Consider the following 23,339-nt stretch of genomic DNA (forward strand, 5'->3'; position numbering starts at 1 on the left):
TGTTTTGTATATAAAACCCACTTACCATAGTGGCCTTGTGCTTTCATTCCCAATTCTTACCAATATTGAGTGGAGACAAATATAAAAAAAATTAAATGGTAACAAATGTGACTGCATCTATAGAGAGTGGTAGCTCTGACATAATGTAAGTGTTTGAGAAATGACTGAGGTGGGTCCTGAGATCGTTTTGGGTTGTGGCTAACACCAGCTGCGCTAGCTGGCCTCAGCACGTTAGCATGGAGGGCTAGCGCTGCCGTCCGTCAGACCCCAGAGTTATTACTGTTGGGGAGTCTGTCGTAGCAGTGTGCCTAACAAGCCACCCCTGCAGAGCCAGGCAACACTAGCCCAGCTGCTGTAACCTGCAGCCCCTGCTCCTCCTCTCTCTGGCCCTCTATAATACCTTATAACGGAGCTCCACTCGCTACTCTGGACTCCCTCAGTCTCCATGCTATCAGGACTGAATTTGGAAGCATATGGCATTCATGAGGTTTGCGGTCCCTTCGATGTGTGCCTGCAGAGACAGTGCTTGCAGAGACAAGGCACGGGACCAATCCGCACCTGAAAAACAACGTGGCTGGACTGCGTGTGGGTGTCTGTGTTTGTAAGAGTCTGTGTGTGAGAGAGAGGGGGAAGGGGGGGGGGGGGGGGTAAATGAAGCAATTAATACAATCATTTTCAACCCAGCTAAGGAGATAACAGCTTGGCAGCGTACCACAAGCCCATCAACAACCCGCCCCCCCCGACGTACTCCCAGACTTCCCCTCCTCAGATCTGCATTAGGAAGAACACAACACCTCTGCTGCTGCTATCCCTGAAGGGGTAGTAACACTGAACACAGAACGGTTGGCTATACTGAGCCAGTCATGTGTATGTATGTACCGTATCTACAGTACCGCCCACCACCACAAGAGGGCAGTGTGGAACTACTGAGAGAGGCAGGCAGAGCACAAAGCCAAACTGAAACACAACAAACAAAGCCTGGATGAACAACAGCACAATACACACTCATTGTCATTCCTTTCTTACATTCCAGCGGGCAGAGGCAGCAGCTCTACAGGCTCATGGCATGGCAACATGTCAGCTCGGTGGGGAGAGACTGCCCCGAGTGTTCCCCCCCTGAGGAGACTGGAGAACAGTGTGCTGACAGTCGTTTAGCATGTTTCTGTGAGTCACTGCCGTGTATCTATGATTCCTGCCTCAGCGGTCAGGAATGTCAGTCAATATGCTACTTCCAGACTAGGCTACAGACAGACCGTTGATAAAGTGAACAACAGAGTGGTTGGTGGTGGTAAATAGATAGAGAGAGATAGAGAGAAAGAAGGGTTGGCCCAGGAATGCCAACATTCCTTCTCTAGTGGTCCCATTCACTCATCACTTCTTCTTCCATTAAGTATTTTCAAACTTTTACCTCTTGGATCCAGTGTAATCTACCATAGAGACCAAGCCATCTCCAACACAATGGGTAGTCCAACTCGACAAGAGTTCAGCACCTGATTCTCAACAAGAGAGTAGCTACTATACCTAAGGTAGACAAGTCTACCTATTGGTACCTCGACTCAGACACATTCAACTGACCTCAGTCTTGATTTAGAGTTTACACCCAGGCTACAGAACTACGACACGTTCAATTGTGCTCCAACTTCAATGACAGTTAGCGACTATGGAGAGACATTCATGTAACAGAACATATAGATTAGAAACTATCTCTGTTCCATTTATCACCACCGTTTACTCCTTCAGTGTTTGTAATACCAATGGATTGACATTGTTTTCTTCTATCCCCACTGGGCCAACATGCTGTTAGTGTGAGCCGGCAGTTTCTCCTCGTCCTCTCCTAGTGTGTTGGGCCTGCCCTTCCCAGAGGGGCTGTTGCAGTGGGGTTTCTCCTCGTCCTCTCCTAGTGAGTTGGGCCTGCCCTTCCCAGAGGGGCTGTTGCAGTGGGGTTTCTCCTCGTCCTCTCCAGTGAGTTGGGCCTGCCCTTCCCAGAGGGGCTGTTGCAGTGGGGTTTCTCCTCGTCCTCTCCTAGTGAGTTGGGCCTGCCCTTCCCAGAGGGGCTGTTGCAGTGGGGTTTCTCCTCGTCCTCTCCCTAGTGAGTTGGGCCTGCCCTTCCCAGAGGGGCTGTTGCAGTGGGGTTTCTCCTCGTCCTCTCCTAGTGAGTTGGGCCTGCCCTTCCCAGAGGGGCTGTTGCAGTGGGGTTTCTCCTCGTCCTCTCCTAGTGAGTTGGGCCTGCCCTTCCCAGAGGGGCTGTTGCAGTGGAGTTTCTCCTCGTCTTCTCCTAGTGAGTTGGGCCTGCCCTTCCCAGAGGGGCTGCTGCAGTGGGGTTTCTCCTCGTCCTCTCCTAGTGAGTTGGGCCTGCCCTTCTCAGAGGGGCTGTTGCAGTGGGGTTTCTCCTCGTCCTCTCCTAGTGAGTTGGGCCTGCCCTTCCCAGAGGGGCTGTTGCAGTGGAGTTTCTCCTCGTCCTCTCCTAGTGAGTTGGGCCTGCCCTTCCCAGAGGGGCTGTTGCAGTGGGGTTTCTTCTCGTCCTCTCCTAGTGAGTTGGGCCTGCCCTTCCCAGAGGGGCTGTTGCAGTGGGGTTTCTCCCTCGTCCTCTCCTAGTGAGTTGGGCCTGCCCTTCCCAGAGGGGCTGTTGCAGTGGGTTTATCCTCGTCCTCTCCTAGTGAGTTGGGCCTGCCCTTCCCAGAGGGGCTGTTGCAGTGGGGTTTCTCCTCGTCCTCTCCTAGTGAGTTGGGCCTGCCCTTCCCAGAGGGGCTGTTGCAGTGGGGTTTCTCCTCGTCCTCTCCTAGTGAGTTGGGCCTGCCCTTCCCAGAGGGGCTGTTGCAGTGGGGTTTCTCCTCGTCCTCTCCTAGTGAGTTGGGCCTGCCCTTCCCAGAGGGGCTGTTGCAGTGGGGTTTCTCCTCGTCCTCTCCTAGTGAGTTGGGCCTGCCCTTCCCAGTGTTGCAGTGGGGTTTCCTGTCCCTTCCCCCTTCCCAGGGGGCTGTTGCAGTGGGGTTTCTCCTCGTCCTCTCCTAGTGTGTTGGGCCTGCCCTTCCCAGAGGGGCTGTTGCAGTGGGGTTTCTCCTCGTCCTCTCCTAGTGAGTTGGGCCTGCCCTTCCCAGAGGGGCTGTTGCAGTGGGGTTTCTCCTCGTCCTCTCCTAGTGAGTTGGGCCTGCCCTTCCCAGAGGGGCTGTTGCAGTGGGGTTTCTTCTCGTCCTCTCCTAGTGAGTTGGGCCTGCCCTTCCCAGAGGGGCTGTTGCAGTGGGGTTTCTTCTCGTCCTCTCCTAGTGAGTTGGGCCTGCCCTTCCCAGAGGGGCTGTTGCAGTGGGGTTTCTCCTCGTCCTCTCCTAGTGAGTTGGGCCTGCCCTTCCCAGAGGGGCTGTTGCAGTGGGGTTTCTCCTCGTCCTCTCCTAGTGTGTTGGGCCTGCCCTTCCCAGAGGGGCTGTTGCAGTGGGGTTTCTCCTCGTCCTCTCCTAGTGTGTTGGGCCTGCCCTTCCCAGAGGGGCTGTTGCAGTGGGGTTTCTCCTCGTCCTCTCCTAGTGAGTTGGGCCTGCCCTTCCCAGAGGGGCTGTTGCAGTGGGGTTTCTCCTCGTCCTCTCCTAGTGAGTTGGGCCTGCCCTTCCCAGAGGGGCTGTTGCAGTGGGGTTTCTCCTCGTCCTCTCCTAGTGAGTTGGGCCTGCCCTTCCCAGAGTGGCTGTTGCAGTGGGGTTTCTCCTCGTCCTCTCCTAGTGAGTTGGGCCTGCCCTTCCCAGAGGGGCTGTTGCAGTGGGGTTTCTCCTCGTCCTCTCCTAGTGAGTTGGGCCTGCCCTTCCCAGAGGGGCTGTTGCAGTGGGGTTTCTCCTCGTCCTCTCCTAGTGTGTTGGGCCTGCCCTTCCCAGAGGGGCTGTTGCAGTGGGGTTTCTCATCGTCCTCTCCTAGTGAGTTGGGCCTGCCCTTCCCAGAGGGGCTGTTGCAGTGGGGTTTCTCCTCGTCCTCTCCTAGTGTGTTGGGCCTGCCCTTCCCAGAGGGGCTGTTGCAGTGGGGTTTCTCCTCGTCCTCTCCTAGTGAGTTGGGCCTGCCCTTCCCAGAGGGGCTGTTGCAGTGGGGTTTCTCCTCGTCCTCTCCTAGTGAGTTGGGCCTGCCCTTCCCAGAGGGGCTGTTGCAGTGGGGTTTCTCCTCGTCCTCTCCTAGTGAGTTGGGCCTGCCCTTCCCAGAGGGGCTGTTGCAGTGGAGTTTCTCCTCGTCTTCTCCTAGTGAGTTGGGCCTGCCCTTCCCAGAGGGGCTGCTGCAGTGGGGTTTCTCCTCGTCCTCTCCTAGTGAGTTGGGCCTGCCCTTCTCAGAGGGGCTGTTGCAGTGGGGTTTCTCCTCGTCCTCTCCTAGTGAGTTGGGCCTGCCCTTCCCAGAGGGGCTGTTGCAGTGGAGTTTCTCCTCGTCCTCTCCTAGTGAGTTGGGCCTGCCCTTCCCAGAGGGGCTGTTGCAGTGGGGTTTCTTCTCGTCCTCTCCTAGTGAGTTGGGCCTGCCCTTCCCAGAGGGGCTGTTGCCTCCTCGTCCTCTCCTAGTGAGTTGGGCCTGCCCTTCCCAGAGGGGCTGTTGCAGTGGGGTTTCTCCTCGTCCTCTCCTAGTGAGTTGGGCCTGCCCTTCCCAGAGGGGCTGTTGCAGTGGGGTTTCTCCTCGTCCTCTCCTAGTGAGTTGGGCCTGCCCTTCCCAGAGGGGCTGTTGCAGTGGGGTTTCTCCTCGTCCTCTCCTAGTGAGTTGGGCCTGCCCTTCCCAGAGGGGCTGTTGCAGTGGGGTTTCTCCTCGTCCTCTCCTAGTGAGTTGGGCCTGCCCTTCCCAGAGGGGCTGTTGCAGTGGGGTTTCTCCTCGTCCTCTCCTAGTGTGTTGGGCCTGCCCTTCCCAGAGGGGCTGTTGCAGTGGGGTTTCTTCCTCTCCTAGTGAGTTGGGCCTGCCCTTCCCAGAGGGGCTGTTGCAGTGGGGTTTCTCTCTCCTCTCCTAGTGAGTTGGGCCTGCCCTTCCCAGAGGGGCTGTTGCAGTGGGGTTTCTCCTCGTCCTCTCCTAGTGAGTTGGGCCTGCCCTTCCCAGAGGGGCTGTTGCAGTGGGGTTTCTCCTCGTCCTCTCCTAGTGAGTTGGGCCTGCCCTTCCCAGAGGGGCTGTTGCAGTGGGGTTTCTCCTCGTCCTCTCCTAGTGAGTTGGGCCTGCCCTTCCCAGAGGGGCTGTTGCAGTGGGGTTTCTCCTCGTCCTCTCCTAGTGAGTTGGGCCTGCCCTTCCCAGAGGGGCTGTTGCAGTGGGGTTTCTCCTCGTCCTCTCCTAGTGAGTTGGGCCTGCCCTTCCCAGAGGGGCTGCTGCAGTGGGGTTTCTCCTCTTCTCCTAGTGAGTTGGGCCTGCCCTTCCCAGAGGGGCTGTTGCAGTGGGGTTTCTCCTCGTCCTCTCCTAGTGAGTTGGGCCTGCCCTTCCCAGAGGGGCTGTTGCAGTGGGGTTTCTCCTCGTCCTCTCCTAGTGAGTTGGGCCTGCCCTTCCCAGAGGGGCTGTTGCAGTGGGGTTTCTCTCGTCCTCTCCTAGTGAGTTGGGCCTGCCCTTCCCAGAGGGGCTGTTGCAGTGGGGTTTCTCTCGTCCTCTCCTAGTGAGTTGGGCCTGCCCTTCCCAGAGGGGCTGTTGCAGTGGGGTTTCTCCTCGTCCTCTCCTAGTGAGTTGGGCCTGCCCTTCCCAGAGGGGCTGTTGCAGTGGGGTTTCTCCTCGTCCTCTCCTAGTGAGTTGGGCCTGCCCTTCCCAGAGGGGCTGTTGCAGTGGGGTTTCTCCTCGTCCTCTCCTAGTGAGTTGGGCCTGCCCTTCCCAGAGGGGCTGTTGCAGTGGGGTTTCTCCTCGTCCTCTCCTAGTGAGTTGGGCCTGCCCTTCCCAGAGGGGCTGTTGCAGTGGGGTTTCTCCTCGTCCTCTCCTAGTGAGTTGGGCCTGCCCTTCCCAGAGGGCTGTTGCAGTGGGGTTTCTCCTCGTCCTCTCCTAGTGAGTTGGGCCTGCCCTTCCCAGAGGGGCTGTTGCAGTGGGGTTTCTCCTCGTCCTCTCCTAGTGAGTTGGGCCTGCCCTTCCCAGAGGGGCTGTTGCAGTGGGGTTTCTCCTCGTCCTCTCCTAGTGAGTTGGGCCTGCCCTTCCCAGAGGGGCTGTTGCAGTGGGGTTTCTCCTCGTCCTCTCCTAGTGAGTTGGGCCTGCCCTTCCCAGAGGGGCTGTTGCAGTGGGGTTTCTCCTCGTCCTCTCCTAGTGAGTTGGGCCTGCCCTTCCCAGAGGGGCTGTTGCAGTGGGGTTTCTTCCCCTCTCCTAGTGAGTTGGGCCTGCCCTTCCCAGAGGGGCTGTTGCAGTGGGGTTTCTTCTCGTCCTCTCCTAGTGAGTTGGGCCTGCAATTCCCAGAGGGGCTGTTGCAGTGGAGTTTATCCTCGTCCTCTCCTAGTGAGTTGGGCCTGCCCTTCCCAGAGGGGCTGTTGCAGTGGGGTTTCTCCTCGTCCTCTCCTAGTGAGTTGGGCCTGCCCTTCCCAGAGGGGCTGTTGCAGTGGGGTTTCTCCTCGTCCTCTCCTAGTGTGTTGGGCCTGCCCTTCCCAGAGGGGCTGTTGCAGTGGGGTTTCTCCTCGTCCTCTCCTAGTGAGTTGGGCCTGCCCTTCCCAGAGGGGCTGTTGCAGTGGGGTTTCTCCTCGTCCTCTCCTAGTGAGTTGGGCCTGCCCTTCCCAGAGGGGCTGTTGCAGTGGGGTTTCTCCTCGTCCTCTCCTAGTGAGTTGGGCCTGCCCTTCCCAGAGGGGCTGTTGCAGTGGGGTTTCTCCTCGTCCTCTCCTAGTGAGTTGGGCCTGCCCTTCCCAGAGGGGCTGTTGCAGTGGGGTTTCTCCTCGTCCTCTCCTAGTGAGTTGGGCCTGCCCTTCCCAGAGGGGCTGTTGCAGTGGGGTTTCTCCTCGTCCTCTCCTAGTGAGTTGGGCCTGCCCTTCCCAGAGGGGCTGTTGCAGTGGGGTTTCTCCTCGTCCTCTCCTAGTGAGTTGGGCCTGCCCTTCCCAGAGGGGCTGTTGCAGTGGGGTTTCTCCTCGTCCTCTCCTAGTGAGTTGGGCCTGCCCTTCCCAGAGGGTTGCTGTTGCAGTGGGGTTTCTCCTCGTCCTCTCCTAGTGAGTTGGGCCTGCCCTTCCCAGAGGGGCTGTTGCAGTGGGGTTTCTCCTCGTCCTCTCCTAGTGAGTTGGGCCTGCCCTTCCCAGAGGGGCTGTTGCAGTGGGGTTTCTCCTCGTCCTCTCCTAGTGAGTTGGGCCTGCCCTTCCCAGAGGGGCTGTTGCAGTGGAGTTTCTCCTCGTCTTCTCCTAGTGAGTTGGGCCTGCCCTTCCCAGAGGGGCTGCTGCAGTGGGGTTTCTCCTCGTCCTCTCCTAGTGAGTTGGGCCTGCCCTTCTCAGAGGGGCTGTTGCAGTGGGGTTTCTCCTCGTCCTCTCCTAGTGAGTTGGGCCTGCCCTTCCCAGAGGGGCTGTTGCAGTGGAGTTTATCCTCGTCCTCTCCTAGTGAGTTGGGCCTGCCCTTCCCAGAGGGGCTGTTGCAGTGGGGTTTCTTCTCGTCCTCTCCTAGTGAGTTGGGCCTGCCCTTCCCAAAGGGGCTGATGCAGTGGGGTTTCTCCTCGTCCTCTCCTAGTGAGTGGGCCTGTTCCCAGAGGGGCTGTGCAGTGGAGTTTATCCTCGTCCCAGAGGGGCTGTTGAGGGGCAGTGGGGTTTCTCCTCGTCCTCTCCTAGTGAGTTGGGCCTGCCCTTCCCAGAGGGGCTGTTGCAGTGGGGTTTCTCCTCGTCCTCTCCTAGTGAGTTGGGCCTGCCCTTCCCAGAGGGGCTGTTGCAGTGGGGTTTCTCCTCGTCCTCTCCTAGTGAGTTGGGCCTGCCCTTCCCAGAGGGGCTGTTGCAGTGGGGTTTCTCCTCGTCCTCTCCTAGTGAGTTGGGCCTGCCCTTCCCAGAGGGGCTGTTGCAGTGGGGTTTCTCCTCGTCCTCTCCTAGTGAGTTGGGCCTGCTTCCCAGAGGGGCTGTTGCAGTGGGGTTTCTCCTCGTCCTCTCCTAGTGAGTTGGGCCTGCCCTTCCCAGAGGGGCTGTTGCAGTGGGGTTTCTCCTCGTCCTCTCCTAGTGAGTTGGGCCTGCCCTTCCCAGAGGGGCTGTTGCAGTGGGGTTTCTCCTCGTCCTCTCCTAGTGAGTTGGGCCTGCCCCAGAGGGGCTGTTGCCTCCTCGTCCTCTCCTAGTGAGTTGGGCCTGCCCTTCCCAGAGGGGCTGTTGCAGTGGGGTTTCTCCTCGTCCTCTCCTAGTGAGTTGGGCCTGCCCTTCCCAGAGGGGCTGTTGCAGTGGGGTTTCTCCTCGTCCTCTCCTAGTGAGTTGGGCCTGCCCTTCCCAGAGGGGCTGTTGCAGTGGGGTTTCTCCTCGTCCTCTCCTAGTGAGTTGGGCCTGCCCTTCCCAGAGGGGCTGTTGCAGTGGGGTTTCTCCTCGTCCTCTCCTAGTGAGTTGGGCCTGCCCTTCCCAGAGGGGCTGTTGCAGTGGGGTTTCTCCTCGTCCTCTCCTAGTGAGTTGGGCCTGCCCTTCCCAGAGGGGCTGTTGCAGTGGGGTTTCTCCTCGTCCTCTCCTAGTGTGTTGGGCCTGCCCTTCCCAGAGGGGCTGTTGCAGTGGGGTTTCTCCTCGTCCTCTCCTAGTGAGTTGGGCCTGCCCTTCCCAGAGGGGCTGTTGCAGTGGGGTTTCTCCTCGTCCTCTCCTAGTGAGTTGGGCCTGCCCTTCCCAGAGGGGCTGTTGCAGTGGGGTTTCTCCTCGTCCTCTCCTAGTGAGTTGGGCCTGCCCTTCCCAGAGGGGCTGTTGCAGTGGGGTTTCTCCTCGTCCTCTCCTAGTGAGTTGGGCCTGCCCTTCCCAGAGGGGCTGTTGCAGTGGGGTTTCTCCTCGTCCTCTCCTAGTGAGTTGGGCCTGCCCTTCCCAGAGGGGCTGTTGCAGTGGGGTTTCTCCTCGTCCTCTCCTAGTGAGTTGGGCCTGCCCTTCCCAGAGGGGCTGTTGCAGTGGGGTTTCTCCTCGTCCTCTCCTAGTGTGTTGGGCCTGCCCTTCCCAGAGGGGCTGCCCTTCCCAGAGGGGCTGTTGCAGTGGGGTTTCTCCTCGTCCTCTCCTAGTGAGTTGGGCCTGCCCTTCCCAGAGGGGCTGTTGCAGTGGGGTTTCTCCTCGTCCTCTCCTAGTGAGTTGGGCCTGCCCTTCCCAGAGGGGCTGTTGCAGTGGGGTTTCTCCTCGTCCTCTCCTAGTGAGTTGGGCCTGCCCTTCCCAGAGGGGCTGTTGCAGTGGGGTTTCTCCTCGTCCTCTCCTAGTGAGTTGGGCCTGCCCTTCCCAGAGGGGCTGTTGCAGTGGGGTTTCTCCTCGTCCTCTCCTAGTGAGTTGGGCCTGCCCTTCCCAGAGGGGCTGTTGCAGTGGGGTTTCTCCTCGTCCTCTCCTAGTGAGTTGGGCCTGCCCTTCCCAGAGGGGCTGTTGCAGTGGGGTTTCTCCTCGTCCTCTCCTAGTGAGTTGGGCCTGCCCTTCCCAGAGGGGCTGTTGCAGTGGGGTTTCTTCTCGTCCTCTCCTAGTGAGTTGGGCCTGCAATTCCCAGAGGGGCTGTTGCAGTGGAGTTTATCCTCGTCCTCTCCTAGTGAGTTGGGCCTGCCCTTCCCAGAGGGGCTGTTGCAGTGGGGTTTCTCCTCGTCCTCTCCTAGTGAGTTGGGCCTGCCCTTCCCAGAGGGCTGTTGCAGTGGGGTTTCTCCTCGTCCTCTCCTAGTGTGTTGGGCCTGCCCTTCCCAGAGGGGCTGTTGCAGTGGGGTTTCTCCTCGTCCTCTCCTAGTGAGTTGGGCCTGCCCTTCCCAGAGGGGCTGTTGCAGTGGGGTTTCTCCTCGTCCTCTCCTAGTGAGTTGGGCCTGCCCTTCCCAGAGGGGCTGTTGCAGTGGGGTTTCTCCTCGTCCTCTCCTAGTGAGTTGGGCCTGCCCTTCCCAGAGGGGCTGTTGCAGTGGGGTTTCTTCTCGTCCTCTCCTAGTGAGTTGGGCCTGCCCTTCCCAGAGGGGCTGTTGCAGTGGGGTTTCTCCTCATCCTCTCCTAGTGAGTTGGGCCTGCCCTTCCCAGAGGGGCTGTTGCAGTGGGGTTTCTCCTCGTCCTCTCCTAGTGTGTTGGGCCTGCCCTTCCCAGAGGGGCTGTTGCAGTGGGGTTTCTCATCGTCCTCTCCTAGTGAGTTGGGCCTGCCCTTCCCAGAGAGGCTGTTGCAGTGGGGTTTCTCCTCGTCCTCTCCTAGTGTGTTGGGCCTGCCCTTCCCAGAGGGGCTGTTGCAGTGGGGTTTCTCCTCGTCCTCTCCTAGTGAGTTGGGCCTGCCCTTCCCAGAGGGGCTGCTGCAGTGGAGTTTTGGCGTGAGGATTATTAAGCGGGCCGACCCTGCTATACCAGGGAGAATCGCAGATCCGGGCCAGGCGCCAACATGCAGGCTTTGTGGCCCTCCTCCCACACTTCTCTCTCTCCTCTCCTGCAGGAGCCTGATCTGAGTCTTGGCCTGTAAGGTACAGATTAGGGGAGTCTTGCGGGTCCCCCCCTCTACCCCACCGCCCAGTCTTCGCTCTCTGGGCTGCTGCTACCACGGCAGTTAATTATCCCTCTCTTCTGCATCTGGGACGGATGCTAGAAAACACACTGCCTGCTACTACTGTACACACACAGCCATGCACAATCATACTGTATGCAGTACTGTACACACACACACAGCCATGCACAATCATACTGTATGCAGTACTGTACACACACACAGCCATGCACAATCATACTGTATGCAGTACTGTACACACACACAGCCATGCACAATCATACTGTATGCAGTACTGTATACACACACAGCCATGCACAATCATACTGTATGCAGTACTGTACACACACACAGCCATGCACAATCATACTGTATGCAGTACTGTACACACACACAGCCATGCACAATCATACTGTATGCAGTACTGTACACACACACAGCCATGCACAATCATACTGTATGCAGTACTGTACACACACACAGCCATGCACAATCATACTGTATGCAGTACTGTACACACACACAGCCATGCACAATCATACTGTATGCAGTACTGTACACACACACAGCCATGCACAATCATACTGTATGCAGTACTGTACACACACACAGCCATGCACAATCATACTGTATGCAGTACTGTACACACACAGCCATGCACAATCATACTGTATGCAGTACTGTACACACATAGCCATGCACAATCATACTGTATGCAGTACTGTACACACACACACAGCCATGCACAATCATACTGTATGCAGTACTGTACACACACACACACAGCCATGCACAATCATACTGTATGCAGTACTGTACACACACACAGCCATGCACAATCATACTGTATGCAGTACTGTACACACACACAGCCATGCACAATCATACTGTATGCAGTACTGTATACACACACAGCCATGCACAATCATACTGTATGCAGTACTGTACACACATACACACACACACAGCCATGCACAATCACTGTATGCAGTACTGTACACACACACAGCCATGCACAATCATACTGTATGCAGTACTGTCCAAACACACAGCCATGCACAATCATACTGTACACACACACAGCCATGCACAATCATACACTCTGTATGCAGTACTGTACACACACACACTCATACTGTATGCTGTACTGTACACACACAAACAGCCATGCACAATCATACTGTATGCAGTACTGTACACACACACACAAACACTGTATGCAGTACTGTATACACACACAGCCATGCACAATCATACTGTATTCTGTACTGTACACCCACACACACAATCCTACTGTGTGCTGTACTGTACACCCACACTCCTACTGTGTGCTGTACTGTACACCCACACTCCTACTGTGTGCTGTACTGTACACCCAATCCTACTGTGTGCTGTACTGTACACCCACAATCCTACTGTATGCTGTACTGTACACCCAATCCTACTGTGTGCTGTACTGTACACCCACAATCCTACTGTATGCTGTACTGTACACCCACAATCCTACTGTATGCTGTACTGTACACCCACAATCCTACTGTATGCTGTACTGTACACACACAATCCTACTGTATGCTGTACTGTACACACACAATCCTACTGTATGCTGTACTGTACACCCACACACACAATCATACTGTATGCTGTACTGTACACCCACACACACAATCATACTGTATGCTGTACTGTACACCCACACACACAATCATACTGTATGCTGTACTGTACACCCACACACACAATCATACTGTATGCTGTACTGTACACCCACACACACAATCATACTGTATGCTGTACTGTACACCCACACACACAATCATACTGTATGCTGTACTGTACACCCACACACACAATCATACTGTATGCTGTACTGTACACCCACATACACAATCATACTGTATGCTGTACTGTACACCCACACACAATCATACTGTATGCTGTACTGTACACCCACATACACAATCATACTGTATGCTGTACTGTACACCCACATACACAATCATACTGTATGCTGTACTGTACACCCACATACACAATCATACTGTATGCTGTACTGTACACCCACATACACAATCATACTGTATGCTGTACTGTACACCCACATACACAATCATACTGTATGCTGTACTGTACACCCACATACACAATCATACTGTATGCTGTACTGTACACCCACATACACAATCATACTGTATGCTGTACTGTACACCCACATACACAATCATACTGTATGCTGTACTGTACACCCACATACACAATCATACTGTATGCTGTACTGTACACCCACACACACAATCATACTGTATGCTGTACTGTACACCCACACACACAATCATACTGTATGCTGTACTGTACACCCACATACACAATCATACTGTATGCTGTACTGTACACCCACACACACAATCATACTGTATGCTGTACTGTACACCCTAGCAAGCTCCTGAAACGCTCTGATTTATGCACTACTTTTGAATACTTTTTCATGTCCTTCCTTCCCAAACAGAAAGAGACAGACAGGTCAGGAGACATGAGGAGAGAGAAAGAGAGAAGCAGGATGTGGAAGATTGAGGAATGGTGAAAAAATAGAGGAAGGTAGTTGAATCCTGCAAAAAGGAGAGGTTAGCAGAGGAAAGAGGGGGCAGACAGGAGTTTGTGTGTGTGAGAGAGAGAAAGATAGAGAAGAGAGAGAAAGAGAGCGAGAGCAAGAAAGCAAAAGAGAGAGGTAGCAGGCACATGAAGGAGGGAGGAGAGGAGGAAGGTCATTAGTAGACAGAAGACAGCGCTTGTCCATAACAGTGAAGTGTTTATCATTTTTCACTGGGAGCTTTCAGAACACACCACAACTCCTCTACAGAGGTCTAAGCTTGGATAATAAAAATACTAGTACAAACAGAAGTAACACATGATTAGCAAGATCTTACTGTGCATAGGAAACAACAACATTAGACTACATGACTGGGAGGGGCAGTCTGTCAGAGAGCTCTCTGTGTGTGTGTGTGTCTCTCTCTCTCTTTCTGTGTGTGTGTGTGTGTGTCTCTCTCTCTCTGTGTGTGTGTCTCTTTCTGTGTGTGTGTGTGTGTGTGTGTGTGTCTCTCTCTCTCTACAGTACACCAGTGTAAAACGATGCCAAGGGAATAACTGGTGTCATCGTTGCTCCATACTATACTACTACACACTGATCCACAGCATTGTTCTGGCCTCAGTGTCCACTTGCTGGGGGAATTTGAAGGCACACATATGAAGCTCTGGAGGGAGCAGCGTGTATGTGTGTTGCAGGCTCTCGTTTCACACTCCTTCCCTCCTCTCTCTCTTGCCTGACTGGCCGCTGAGCAGGGAGGGAATTACTGCAGTGGAGAACACTGGAGCAAGACTTCCTCTCCCCCCTCCTCTTATCTCTCTCCATCCCAGCCTCCTCTCTCCCTCTCTCCATCCCAGCCTCCTCTCTCTCTGTCTCGCTCTCCATCCCAGCCTCCTCTCTCTCTGTCTCGCTCTCCATCCCAGCCTCCTCTCTCTCTGTCTCGCTCTCCATCCCAGCCTCCTCTCTCTCTGTCTCGCTCTCCATCCCAGCCTCCTCTCTCTCTGTCTCGCTCTCCATCCCAGCCTCCTCTCTCTCTGTCTCGCTCTCCATCCCAGCCTCCTCTCTCCCTCTCTCCATCCCAGCCTCCTCTCTCCCTCTCTCCATCCCAGCCTCCTCTCTCCCTGTCTCTCCATCCCAGCCTCCTCTCTCCCTGTCTCTCTCGCCATCCCAGCCTCCTCTCTCCCTGTCTCTCTCTCCATCCCAGCCTCCTCTCGCCGTCTGTCTCTCTCGCCATCCCAGCCTTCTCTCTCCCTGTCTGTCTCTCTCCATCCCAGCCTCCTCTCTCCCTGTCTCTCCATCCCAGCCTCCTCTCTCCCTGTCTCTCTCGCCATCCCAGCCTCCTCTCTCCCTGTCTGTCTCTCTCTCCATCCCAGCCTCCTCTCGCCGTCTGTCTCTCTCTCCATCCCAGCCTCCTCTCTCCCTGTCTGTCTCTCTCCATCCCAGCCTCCTCTCTCCCTGTCTGTCTCTCTCGCCATCCCAGCCTCCTCTCTCCCTGTCTGTCTCTCTCCATCCCAGCCTCCTCTCTCCCTGTCTGTCTCTCTCCATCCCAGCCTCCTCTCTCCCCGTCTTTCTCTCTCTCCCCCCTCGCTGTCTGTCTCTCTCTCTGCCCCCCCTTCTCTCTCTGTCCCTCCCTCCCTCCCTGTCTGTCTGTCTCTCTCTCTGCCCCCCCTTCTCTCTCTCTACCTACCTCCCTCCCTCCCTCCCTGTCTGTCTGTCTCTCTCTCTGCCCCCCTTCTATCTCTCTCTCTACCTCCCTCCCTCCCTCCCTGTCTGTCTGTCTCACTCTCTATCTCTGACCCCCTTCTCTCTCTGTCCCTCCCTGTCTGTCTGTCTCTCACTGCCCCCCTTCTCTCTCTGTCCCTCCCTCCCTCCATGTCTGTCTCTCTCTCTGCCCCCTCTTCTCTCTCTGTCCCTCCCTCCCTGTCTGTTTGTCTCTCTCTCTCTCTCTGCCTCCCCCCTTCTCTCCCTGTCCCTCCCTCCCTTCCTCCCTCCCTCCCTCCCTCCCTCCCTGTCTGTCTCTCTGCCCACCCTTCTCTCTCTGTCCCTCCCTCCCTGTCTCTCTCTGCCCCCTTCTCTCTGTCCCTCCCTCCCTCCCTCCCTCCCTGTCTCTCTCTCTGCCCCCTTCTCTCTCTGTCCCTCCCTCCCTCCCTGTCTGTCTGTCTCTCTCTCTCTCTGTCCCTCCCTCCCTCCCTGTCTGTCTCTCTCTCTGCCCACCCTTCTCTCTCTGTCCCTCCCTCCCTGTCTCTCTCTGCCCCCCCTTCTCTCTCTGTCCCTCCCCCCCCCCCCTCCCTGTCTGTCTCTCTCTGCCCCCCCTTCTCTCTCTCTACCTCCCTCCCTGTCTGTCTGTCTCTCTCTCTGCCCCCCCTTCTCTCTCGCTACCTCCCTCTTTCCCGCCCTCCCTGTCTGTCTGTCTGTCTCTCTCTGCCCCCTTTCTCTCTCTCTCTACCTCCCTCCCTCCCTGTCTGTCTCTCTCTCTCTCTGCCCACCCTTCTCTCTGTCCCTCCCTCCCTGTCTCTCTCTGCCCCCCTTCTCTCTGTCCCTCCCTCCCTCCCTGTCTGTCTCTCTCTCTGCCCCCCCCTTCTCTCTGTCCCTCCCTCCCTCCCTGTCTGTCTGTCTCTCTCTCTCTCTCTGTCCCTCCCTCCCTCCCTCCCTCCCTCCCTGTCTGTCTCTCTCTCTGCCCACCCTTCTCTCTCTGTCCCTCCCTCCCTGTCTCTCTCTGCCCCCCCTTCTCTCTCTGTACCTCCCTCCCTCCCTGTCTGTCTCTCTGCCCCCCATCTCTCTCTGTCCCTCCCTCCCCCCTCCCTGTCTGTCTCTCTCTGCCCCCCCTTCTCTCTCTCTCTCTACCTCCCTCCCTGTCTGTCTGTCTCTCTCTCTGCCCCCCTTCTCTCTCGCTACCTCCCTCTTTCCCACCCTCCCTGTCTGTCTGTCTGTCTCTCTCTGCCCCCCTTCTCTCTCTCTCTACCTCCCTCCCTCCCTCCCTCCCTCCCTCCCTGTCTGTCTGTCTGTCTCTCTCTGCCCCCCTTCTACCTCCCTCTCTACCTCCCTCCCTCTCTCTCTGTCTCTCTCTCTATCTCTGCCCCCTTCTCTCTCTGTCCCTCCCTCCCTACCTGTCTGTCTCTCTCTGCCCCCTTCTCTCTCTCTCTCTCTACCTCCCTCCCTCCCTCGCTGTCTGTGTGTCTGTCTCTCTCTCTCTGCCCCCCTTCTCTTTCTCTCTCTCTCTCTCTCTCTCTCTCTCTCTCTCTCTCTCTCTCTACCTCCCTCCCTCCCTCTCTGCCCCCCTTCTACCTCCCTCTCTACCTCCCTTCCTCCCTGTCTATCTGTCTGTCTCTCTCTCTGCCCCCATTCTCTCTGCCCCATTCTCTCTCTCTCTACCTCCCTCCCTGTCTGTCTCTCTCTGCCCCCCTTCTCTCTCTCTCTACCTCCCTCCCTCCCTGTCCCCCTTCTCTCTCTACCTCCCTCCCTGTCTGTCTCTCTCTCTCTCTCTCTCTCTCTGCCCCCCTTCTCTCTCTGTCCCTCTCTCCCTCCAATGCACGCAGCAGACTATTTATGGAAAGCAATGTCACTCACGCAACACCATCAGATAGCAGCTCCCTGCTCTGATCACTCCACATACATCATTAACATTGCCTACAACCCCAGCACACACACTGTTCTCTCTCTCTCCCCCTCCCTATAGAACCCCCCCACACCGAGACAACGTGGAAACCATATTTGCTTCATGACATTTACAAGTGTTATTTTCAGGATATTTTTTTGCTAGGGTGTGTGTGTCCGCGTGCGTACGCACAGTCAGATAGGGTTTGTGCCCCCATCATCAGGTGATCTCCCTCGCCTCCCAGACAGTCATCAGAGAGCAGTGATGACAGGAGGGATTAGAGGAGCAACACAACCCAGAGAAACATCTCCCTCCCATCCCAAACTCTCTGGCCACACAGACTGATGGAGGGAGTGGACACAAGGACATATGGGAAAGAACGAGAGAGACAGAGCGAGAGAGCGAGAGAGAGACAGAGCGAGAGAGAGAGAGAGCGAGAGAGAGAGAGAGCGAGAGAGAGAGAGAGAGCGAGAGAGAGAGAGAGAGCGAGAGAGAGACACAGAGCGAGAGAGAGACACAGAGCGAGCGAGAGAAACAGAGCGACAGAGAGCGAGACAGAGCGACAGAGAGCGAGACAGAGCGACAGAGCGAGACAGAGCGACAGAGCGAGACAGAGCGACAGAGCGAGAGACAGACAGAGCGAGAGAGACAGACAGAGCGAGAGAGACAGACAGAGCGAGAGAGACAGACAGAGCGAGAGAGACAGACAGAGCGAGAGAGACAGACAGAGCGAGAGAGACAGACAGAGCGAGAGAGACAGACAGAGCGAGAGAGACAGAGCGAGAGAGAGACAGAGCGAGAGAGAGAGAGCGAGAGACAGAGCGAGAGACAGAGCGAGAGAGAGACAGAGCGAGAGAGACAGAGCGAGAGAGACAGAGCGAGAGAGACAGAGCGAGAGAGAGACAGAGCGAGAGAGAGACAGAGCGAGAGACAGAGCGAGAGAGAGACAGAGCGAGAGAGAGAGAGCGAGAGAGAGAGAGCGAGAGAGAGACAGAGCGAGAGAGAGAGAGCGAGAGAGAGAGAGAGCGAGAAAGAGAGCGAGCGACAGAGAGAGAGCGAGCGACAGAGAGAGAGCGAGCGACAGAGAGAGAGCGGCGACAGAGAGAGAGCGAGCGACAGAAAGAGAGCGCGGCGACAGAAAGAGAGAGCGGCGACAGAAAGAGAGAGCGGCGACAGAGAGCGAGAGAGCGAGCGACAGAGAGCGAGAGAGAGAGCGGCGACAGAGAGAGAGAGCGAGAGAGCGGGCGACAGAGAGAGCGGGCGACAGAGAGAGAGCGGCGTCAGAGAGAGAGCGAGCGACAGAGAGAGAGCGGCGACAGAGAGAGAGCGAGCGACAGAGAGAGAGCGGCGACAGAGAGAGAGCGAGCGACGAGAGAGAGAGCGAGCGACAGAGAGGGGGAGAGCGGCGACAGAGAGGGGGAGAGCGGCGACAGAGAGGGGGAGAGCGGCGACACGAGAGAGAGAGCGACAGAGAGCGAGCAACAGAGAGAGAGAGCGACAGAGAGCGAGCAACAGAGAGAGAGAGAGAGAGAGCGACAGAGAGCGAGCGACAGAGAGAGAGAGAGAGCGCGACAGAGAGAGAGAGAGAGAGAGAGAAGAGAGAGAGAGAGAGAGAGAGAGAGAGCGACACAGAGAGAGAGCGCAACAGAGAGAGAGAGCGACAGAGAGAGAGAGCGACAGAGAGAGAGAGAGCGACAGAGAGAGAGAGCGACAGAGAGAGAGAGAGCGACAGAGAGAGAGAGAGAGCGACAGAGAGAGAGAGCAACAGAGAGAGAGAGCGACAGAGAGAGAGAGCGACAGAGAGAGAGAGCGACAGAGAGGGGGGAGCGAGCGACAGAGGGAGAGCGAGAGAGAAAGAGCGACAGAGATCGAGCAACACGAGAGAGAGAGCGACAGAGAGAGAGAGCGACAGAGAGAGAGAGAGAGAGCGACAGAGAGAGAGAGAGCGACAGAGAGAGAGAGCAAGAGAGAGAGTGACAGAGAGAGAGCGACAGAGAGAGAGAGCGACAGAGAGAGAGAGCGACAGAGAGAGCGACAGAGAGAGAGAGCGACAGAGAGCGACAGAGAGAGAGAGAGCAACAGAGAGAGAAAGAGAGCAACAGAGAGAGAGAGCGAGCGAGAGAGCAACAGAGAGAGAGAGTGACACAGAGAGAGAGAGAGCGTGACAGAGAGAGAGAGCGACAGAGAGAGAGAGAGCGACAGAGAGAGAGAGAGAGAGAGCGTGACAGAGAGAGAGAGCAACAGAGAGAGAGAGCGACAGAGAGAGCGAGAGAGAGCAACAGAGAGAGAGAGAGAGCGAGCGACAGAGAGGGGGAGAGCGAGCGACAGAGAGGGGGAGAGCGGCGACACGAGAGAGAGAGCGACAGAGAGCGAGCAACAGAGAGAGAGAGAGAGAGAGAGCGACAGAGAGCGAGAGAGAGAGAGAGAGAGAGAGCGACAGAGAGAGAGAGAGAGAGAGAGAGAGAGAGAGAGAGAGAGAGAGAGAGCGACAGAGAGAGAGCGACAGAGAGAGAGAGCGACAGAGAGAGAGCGACAGAGAGAGAGAGCGACAGAGAGAGAGAGCGACAGAGAGAGAGAGAGCGACAGAGAGAGAGCGACAGAGAGAGAGAGCGACAGAGAGAGAGAGAGCGACAGAGAGAGAGAGAGCGACAGAGAGAGAGAGCGACAGAGAGAGAGAGCGACAGAGAGAGAGCAACAGAGAGAGAGAGCAACAGAGAGAGAGAGCGACAGAGAGAGAGAGCGACAGAGAGAGAGAGCGACAGAGAGGGGGGAGCGAGCGACAGAGGGAGAGCGAGAGAGAAAGAGCGACAGAGATCGAGCAACACGAGAGAGAGAGCGACAGAGAGAGAGAGAGAGAGAGCGACAGAGAGAGAGAGAGCGACAGAGAGAGAGAGCGAGAGAGAGCGACAGAGAGAGAGAGAGCAACAGAGAGAGAAAGAGAGCAACAGAGAGAGAGAGCGAGCGAGAGAGCAACAGAGAGAGAGAGTGACACAGAGAGAGAGAGCGACAGAGAGAGAGCAACAGAGAGAGAGAGCGACAGAGAGAGCGAGAGAGAGCAACAGAGAGAGAGAGAGCGACAGAGAGAGAGAGAGAGCGTGACAGAGAGAGAGAGAGCAACAGAGAGAGAGAGCGACAGAGAGAGCGAGAGAGAGCAACAGAGAGAGAGAGCGAGCGGCGACAGAGCGAGAGAGAGAGAGAGAGATAGAGAGAGCGACAGAGAGAGAGAGCGAGCCAGACAGAGAGAGAGCGAGCGAGCCAGACAGAGAGCGAGCGAGCCAGACAGACAGAGAGCGAGACAGAGCCAGAGCCAGCGAGCGAGACAGAGCCAGAGCCAGCGAGCGAGACAGAGCCAGAGCCAGCGAGCGAGACAGAGCCAGAGAGCGAGACAGAGCCAGAGAGCGAGACAGAGCCAGAGCCAGCGAGCGAGACAGAGCCAGCGAGCGAGACAGAGCCAGAGAGCGAGACAGACAGAGCCAGCGAGCGAGACAGAGCCAGCGAGCGAGACAGAGCCAGCGAGCGAGACAGAGCCAGCGAGCGAGACAGAGCCAGAGCCAGAGCCAGCGAGCGAGACAGAGCCAGCGAGCGAGACAGAGCCAGAGCCAGCGAGCGAGACAGAGCCAGAGAGCGAGACAGAGCCAGAGAGCGAGACAGAGCCAGAGCCAGCGAGCGAGACAGAGCCAGAGCCAGCGAGCGAGACAGAGCCAGAGAGCGAGACAGAGCCAGAGAGCGAGACAGAGCCAGAGCCAGCGAGCGAGACAGAGCCAGCGAGCGAGACAGAGCCAGCGAGCGAGACAGAGAGAGAGAGAGCGACAGAGAGAGAGAGAGAGAGCGTGACAGAGAGAGAGAGAGCAACAGAGAGAGAGAGCGACAGAGAGAGCAACAGAGAGAGAGAGCGACGAGCGACAGAGCGAGAGAGAGAGAGAGAGAGAGAGAGCGCGACACAGAGAGAGAGCGAGCCAGACAGAGAGAGAGAGCGAGCCAGACAGAGAGAGAGCGAGCGAGCCAGACAGAGAGCGAGCGAGCCAGACAGACAGAGAACGAGCGAGCCAGACAGAGAGCGAGCGAGCCAGCCAGACAGAGAGCGAGCGAGCCAGACAGAGAGCGAGAGCGAGCGAGCCAGACAGAGAGCGAGAGCGAGCGACAGAGCCAGAGCCAGCGAGCGAGAGCGAGCGACAGAGCCAGAGCCAGCGAGCGAGACAGAGCCAGAGCCAGCGAGCGAGACAGAGCCAGCGAGCGAGACAGAGCCAGAGCCAGCGAGCGAGACAGAGCCAGAGCCAGCGAGCGAGACAGAGCCAGAGCCAGCGAGCGAGACAGAGCCAGCGAGCGAGACAGAGCCAGCGAGCGAGACAGAGCCAGCGAGCGAGACAGAGCCAGAGAGCGAGACAGAGCCAGAGAGCGAGACAGAGCCAGAGAGCGAGACAGAGCCAGAGAGCGAGACAGAGCCAGAGCCAGCGAGCGAGACAGAGCCAGAGCCAGCGAGCGAGACAGAGCCAGAGAGCGAGACAGAGCCAGAGAGCGAGACAGAGCCAGAGCCAGCGAGCGAGACAGAGCCAGCGAGCGAGACAGAGCCAGCGAGCGAGACAGAGAGCGAGAGAGCGACAGAGAGAGAGAGAGAGAGCGTGACAGAGAGAGAGAGCAACAGAGAGAGAGAGCGACAGAGAGAGCAACAGAGAGAGAGAGAGCGAGCGAGCGACAGAGAGAGAGAGAGAGAGAGAGCGACAGAGAGAGAGAGAGAGAGCGACAGAGAGAGAGAGAGCGAGCCAGACAGAGAGAGAGAGCGAGCCAGACAGAGAGAGAGCGAGCGAGCCAGACAGAGAGCGAGCGAGCCAGACAGAGAGAGAGCGAGCGAGCCAGACAGAGAGAGAGCGAGCGAGCCAGACAGAGAGCGAGCGAGCCAGCCAGACAGAGAGCGAGCGAGCCAGACAGAGAGCGAGAGCGAGCGAGCCAGACAGAGAGCGAGAGCGAGCGACAGAGCCAGAGCCAGCGAGCGAGAGCGAGCGACAGAGCCAGAGCCAGCGAGCGAGACAGAGCCAGAGCCAGCGAGCGAGACAGAGCCAGCGAGCGAGACAGAGCCAGAGCCAGCGAGCGAGACAGAGCCAGAGCCACGGAGAGAGCGAGACAGACACGTCGAGACAGACACGGCGAGACAGACACGGCGAGACAGACACGGCGAGACAGACACGTCGAGACAGACACGGTCGAGACAGACACGGCGAGACAGACACGGCGAGACAGACACGGCGAGACAGACACGGCGAGACAGACACGGAGAGAGCGAGAGACACAGAGAGAGATATCTGGACAGGGATTAGGTCAGCTAAAGAGACTAACAAAAGGAGGTGGAGAGGGGGATAGGTTTAGCATGTTGTGGGTTTGAGGGGATGGACAAAGAGAGAGAGAAAGAGGTTTTTACTTGAAAGAAGCCCGGGGGCATGGGTCCGCCAGGCATGCCATCGTTGGGGGGCATGTTGCCCATCACCGGACTGGGGGCAGCGGCTGCACTCTGTAAAACACAAAGGAAACACACACACATGTAGTACTCTGAAACACAGATTAAAACTCTGTATACACATACAGTACCAGTCAAAATATACACCTACTCATTCAAAGGTTTTTATTTATTTTCTATATTTTCAACATTGTAGAATAATAGTGAGGACATGAAAACTATGAAATAACATTTATGGAATCCTGTAGTAACCAAAAAAGTGTTCAAAAAATAAAAATATATTTTATATTTCAGATTCTTCAAAGTAGCCACCCTTTGACTTGATGACAGCTTTGCCCACTCTTGGCATTCTCTCAACAAGCTCATGAGATAGTCACCTGGAATGCATTTGTGACAAGGTAGGGATGGTATACAGCCCTATTTTGTAAAAGACCAAGTCCATATTATGGCAAGAACAACTCAAATAAGCAAAAAGAAACAACAGCCCATTATAACTTAAAGACATGAAGGTCAGTCAAAACGGAACATTTCAAGGACTGAAAGTTTCTTCAAGGGCAGTCGCAAAAACCATCAGGCACTATGATGAAACTGGCTCTCATGAGGACCACCACAGGAAAGGATGACCCAGAGTCACCTCTGCTGCAGAGGATAAGTTCATTAGAGTTACCAGCCTCAGAAATTGCAGCCCAAATAAATGCTTCACAGAGTTCAAGAAACAGACATTTAAACATCAACTGTTCAGAGGAGACTGTGTGAATCAGGCCTTCATGGTCGAACTGCTGCAAAGAAACCACTACTAAAGGACACCAATAATAACAAGAGACTTGCTTAGGCCAAGAAACATGAGTTATGGACATTAGACCGGCGGAAATCTGATGAGTCCAGATTTGAGATTATGGGTTCCAACCAAAGTGTCTTTGTGAGACGCAGAGTAAGAGAATAGATGATATCTGCATGTGGGGTTCCCAAGGTGAAGCATGGAGGAAGAGGTGTGATGGTGTGGGGGTGCTTTGCTGGTGACACTGTCTGTGATTTATTTAGAAATCAAGGCACACTTAAAACCTCTTAAGGTATAGGGGGCAGCATTTTCATTTTTGATTAATAGCGTGCCCAATTTCAACTTCCTGTTACTCATGCCAGGAATATATGATATGCATATGATTAGTAGATATGGATAGAAAACACTGAAGTTTCTAAAACTGTTTCAATCATGTCTGTGACTATAACAGAAC

At 56.1% G+C, this 23,339-nt stretch overlaps 1 protein-coding gene across 2 annotated transcripts in view; it reads right to left on the reverse strand.

Annotated features, from left to right (window-relative positions):
• LOC135512793 (single-stranded DNA-binding protein 3) overlaps positions 1 to 23,339 on the reverse strand; it is a 124,285-nt gene that overhangs the window by 10,543 nt on the left and 90,403 nt on the right. For both annotated transcript variants that reach the window (XM_064935175.1, XM_064935176.1), the window contains exon 5: positions 22,072 to 22,161. In XM_064935175.1, coding sequence (XP_064791247.1) covers positions 22,072 to 22,161 — 90 coding nt within the window. The remainder of the gene's footprint in view (positions 1 to 22,071; positions 22,162 to 23,339) is intronic.

Source organism: Oncorhynchus masou, chromosome 24, assembly GCF_036934945.1.
Source record: "Oncorhynchus masou masou isolate Uvic2021 chromosome 24, UVic_Omas_1.1, whole genome shotgun sequence".
NCBI classification, from domain to species: Eukaryota; Metazoa; Chordata; class Actinopteri; order Salmoniformes; family Salmonidae; genus Oncorhynchus; species Oncorhynchus masou.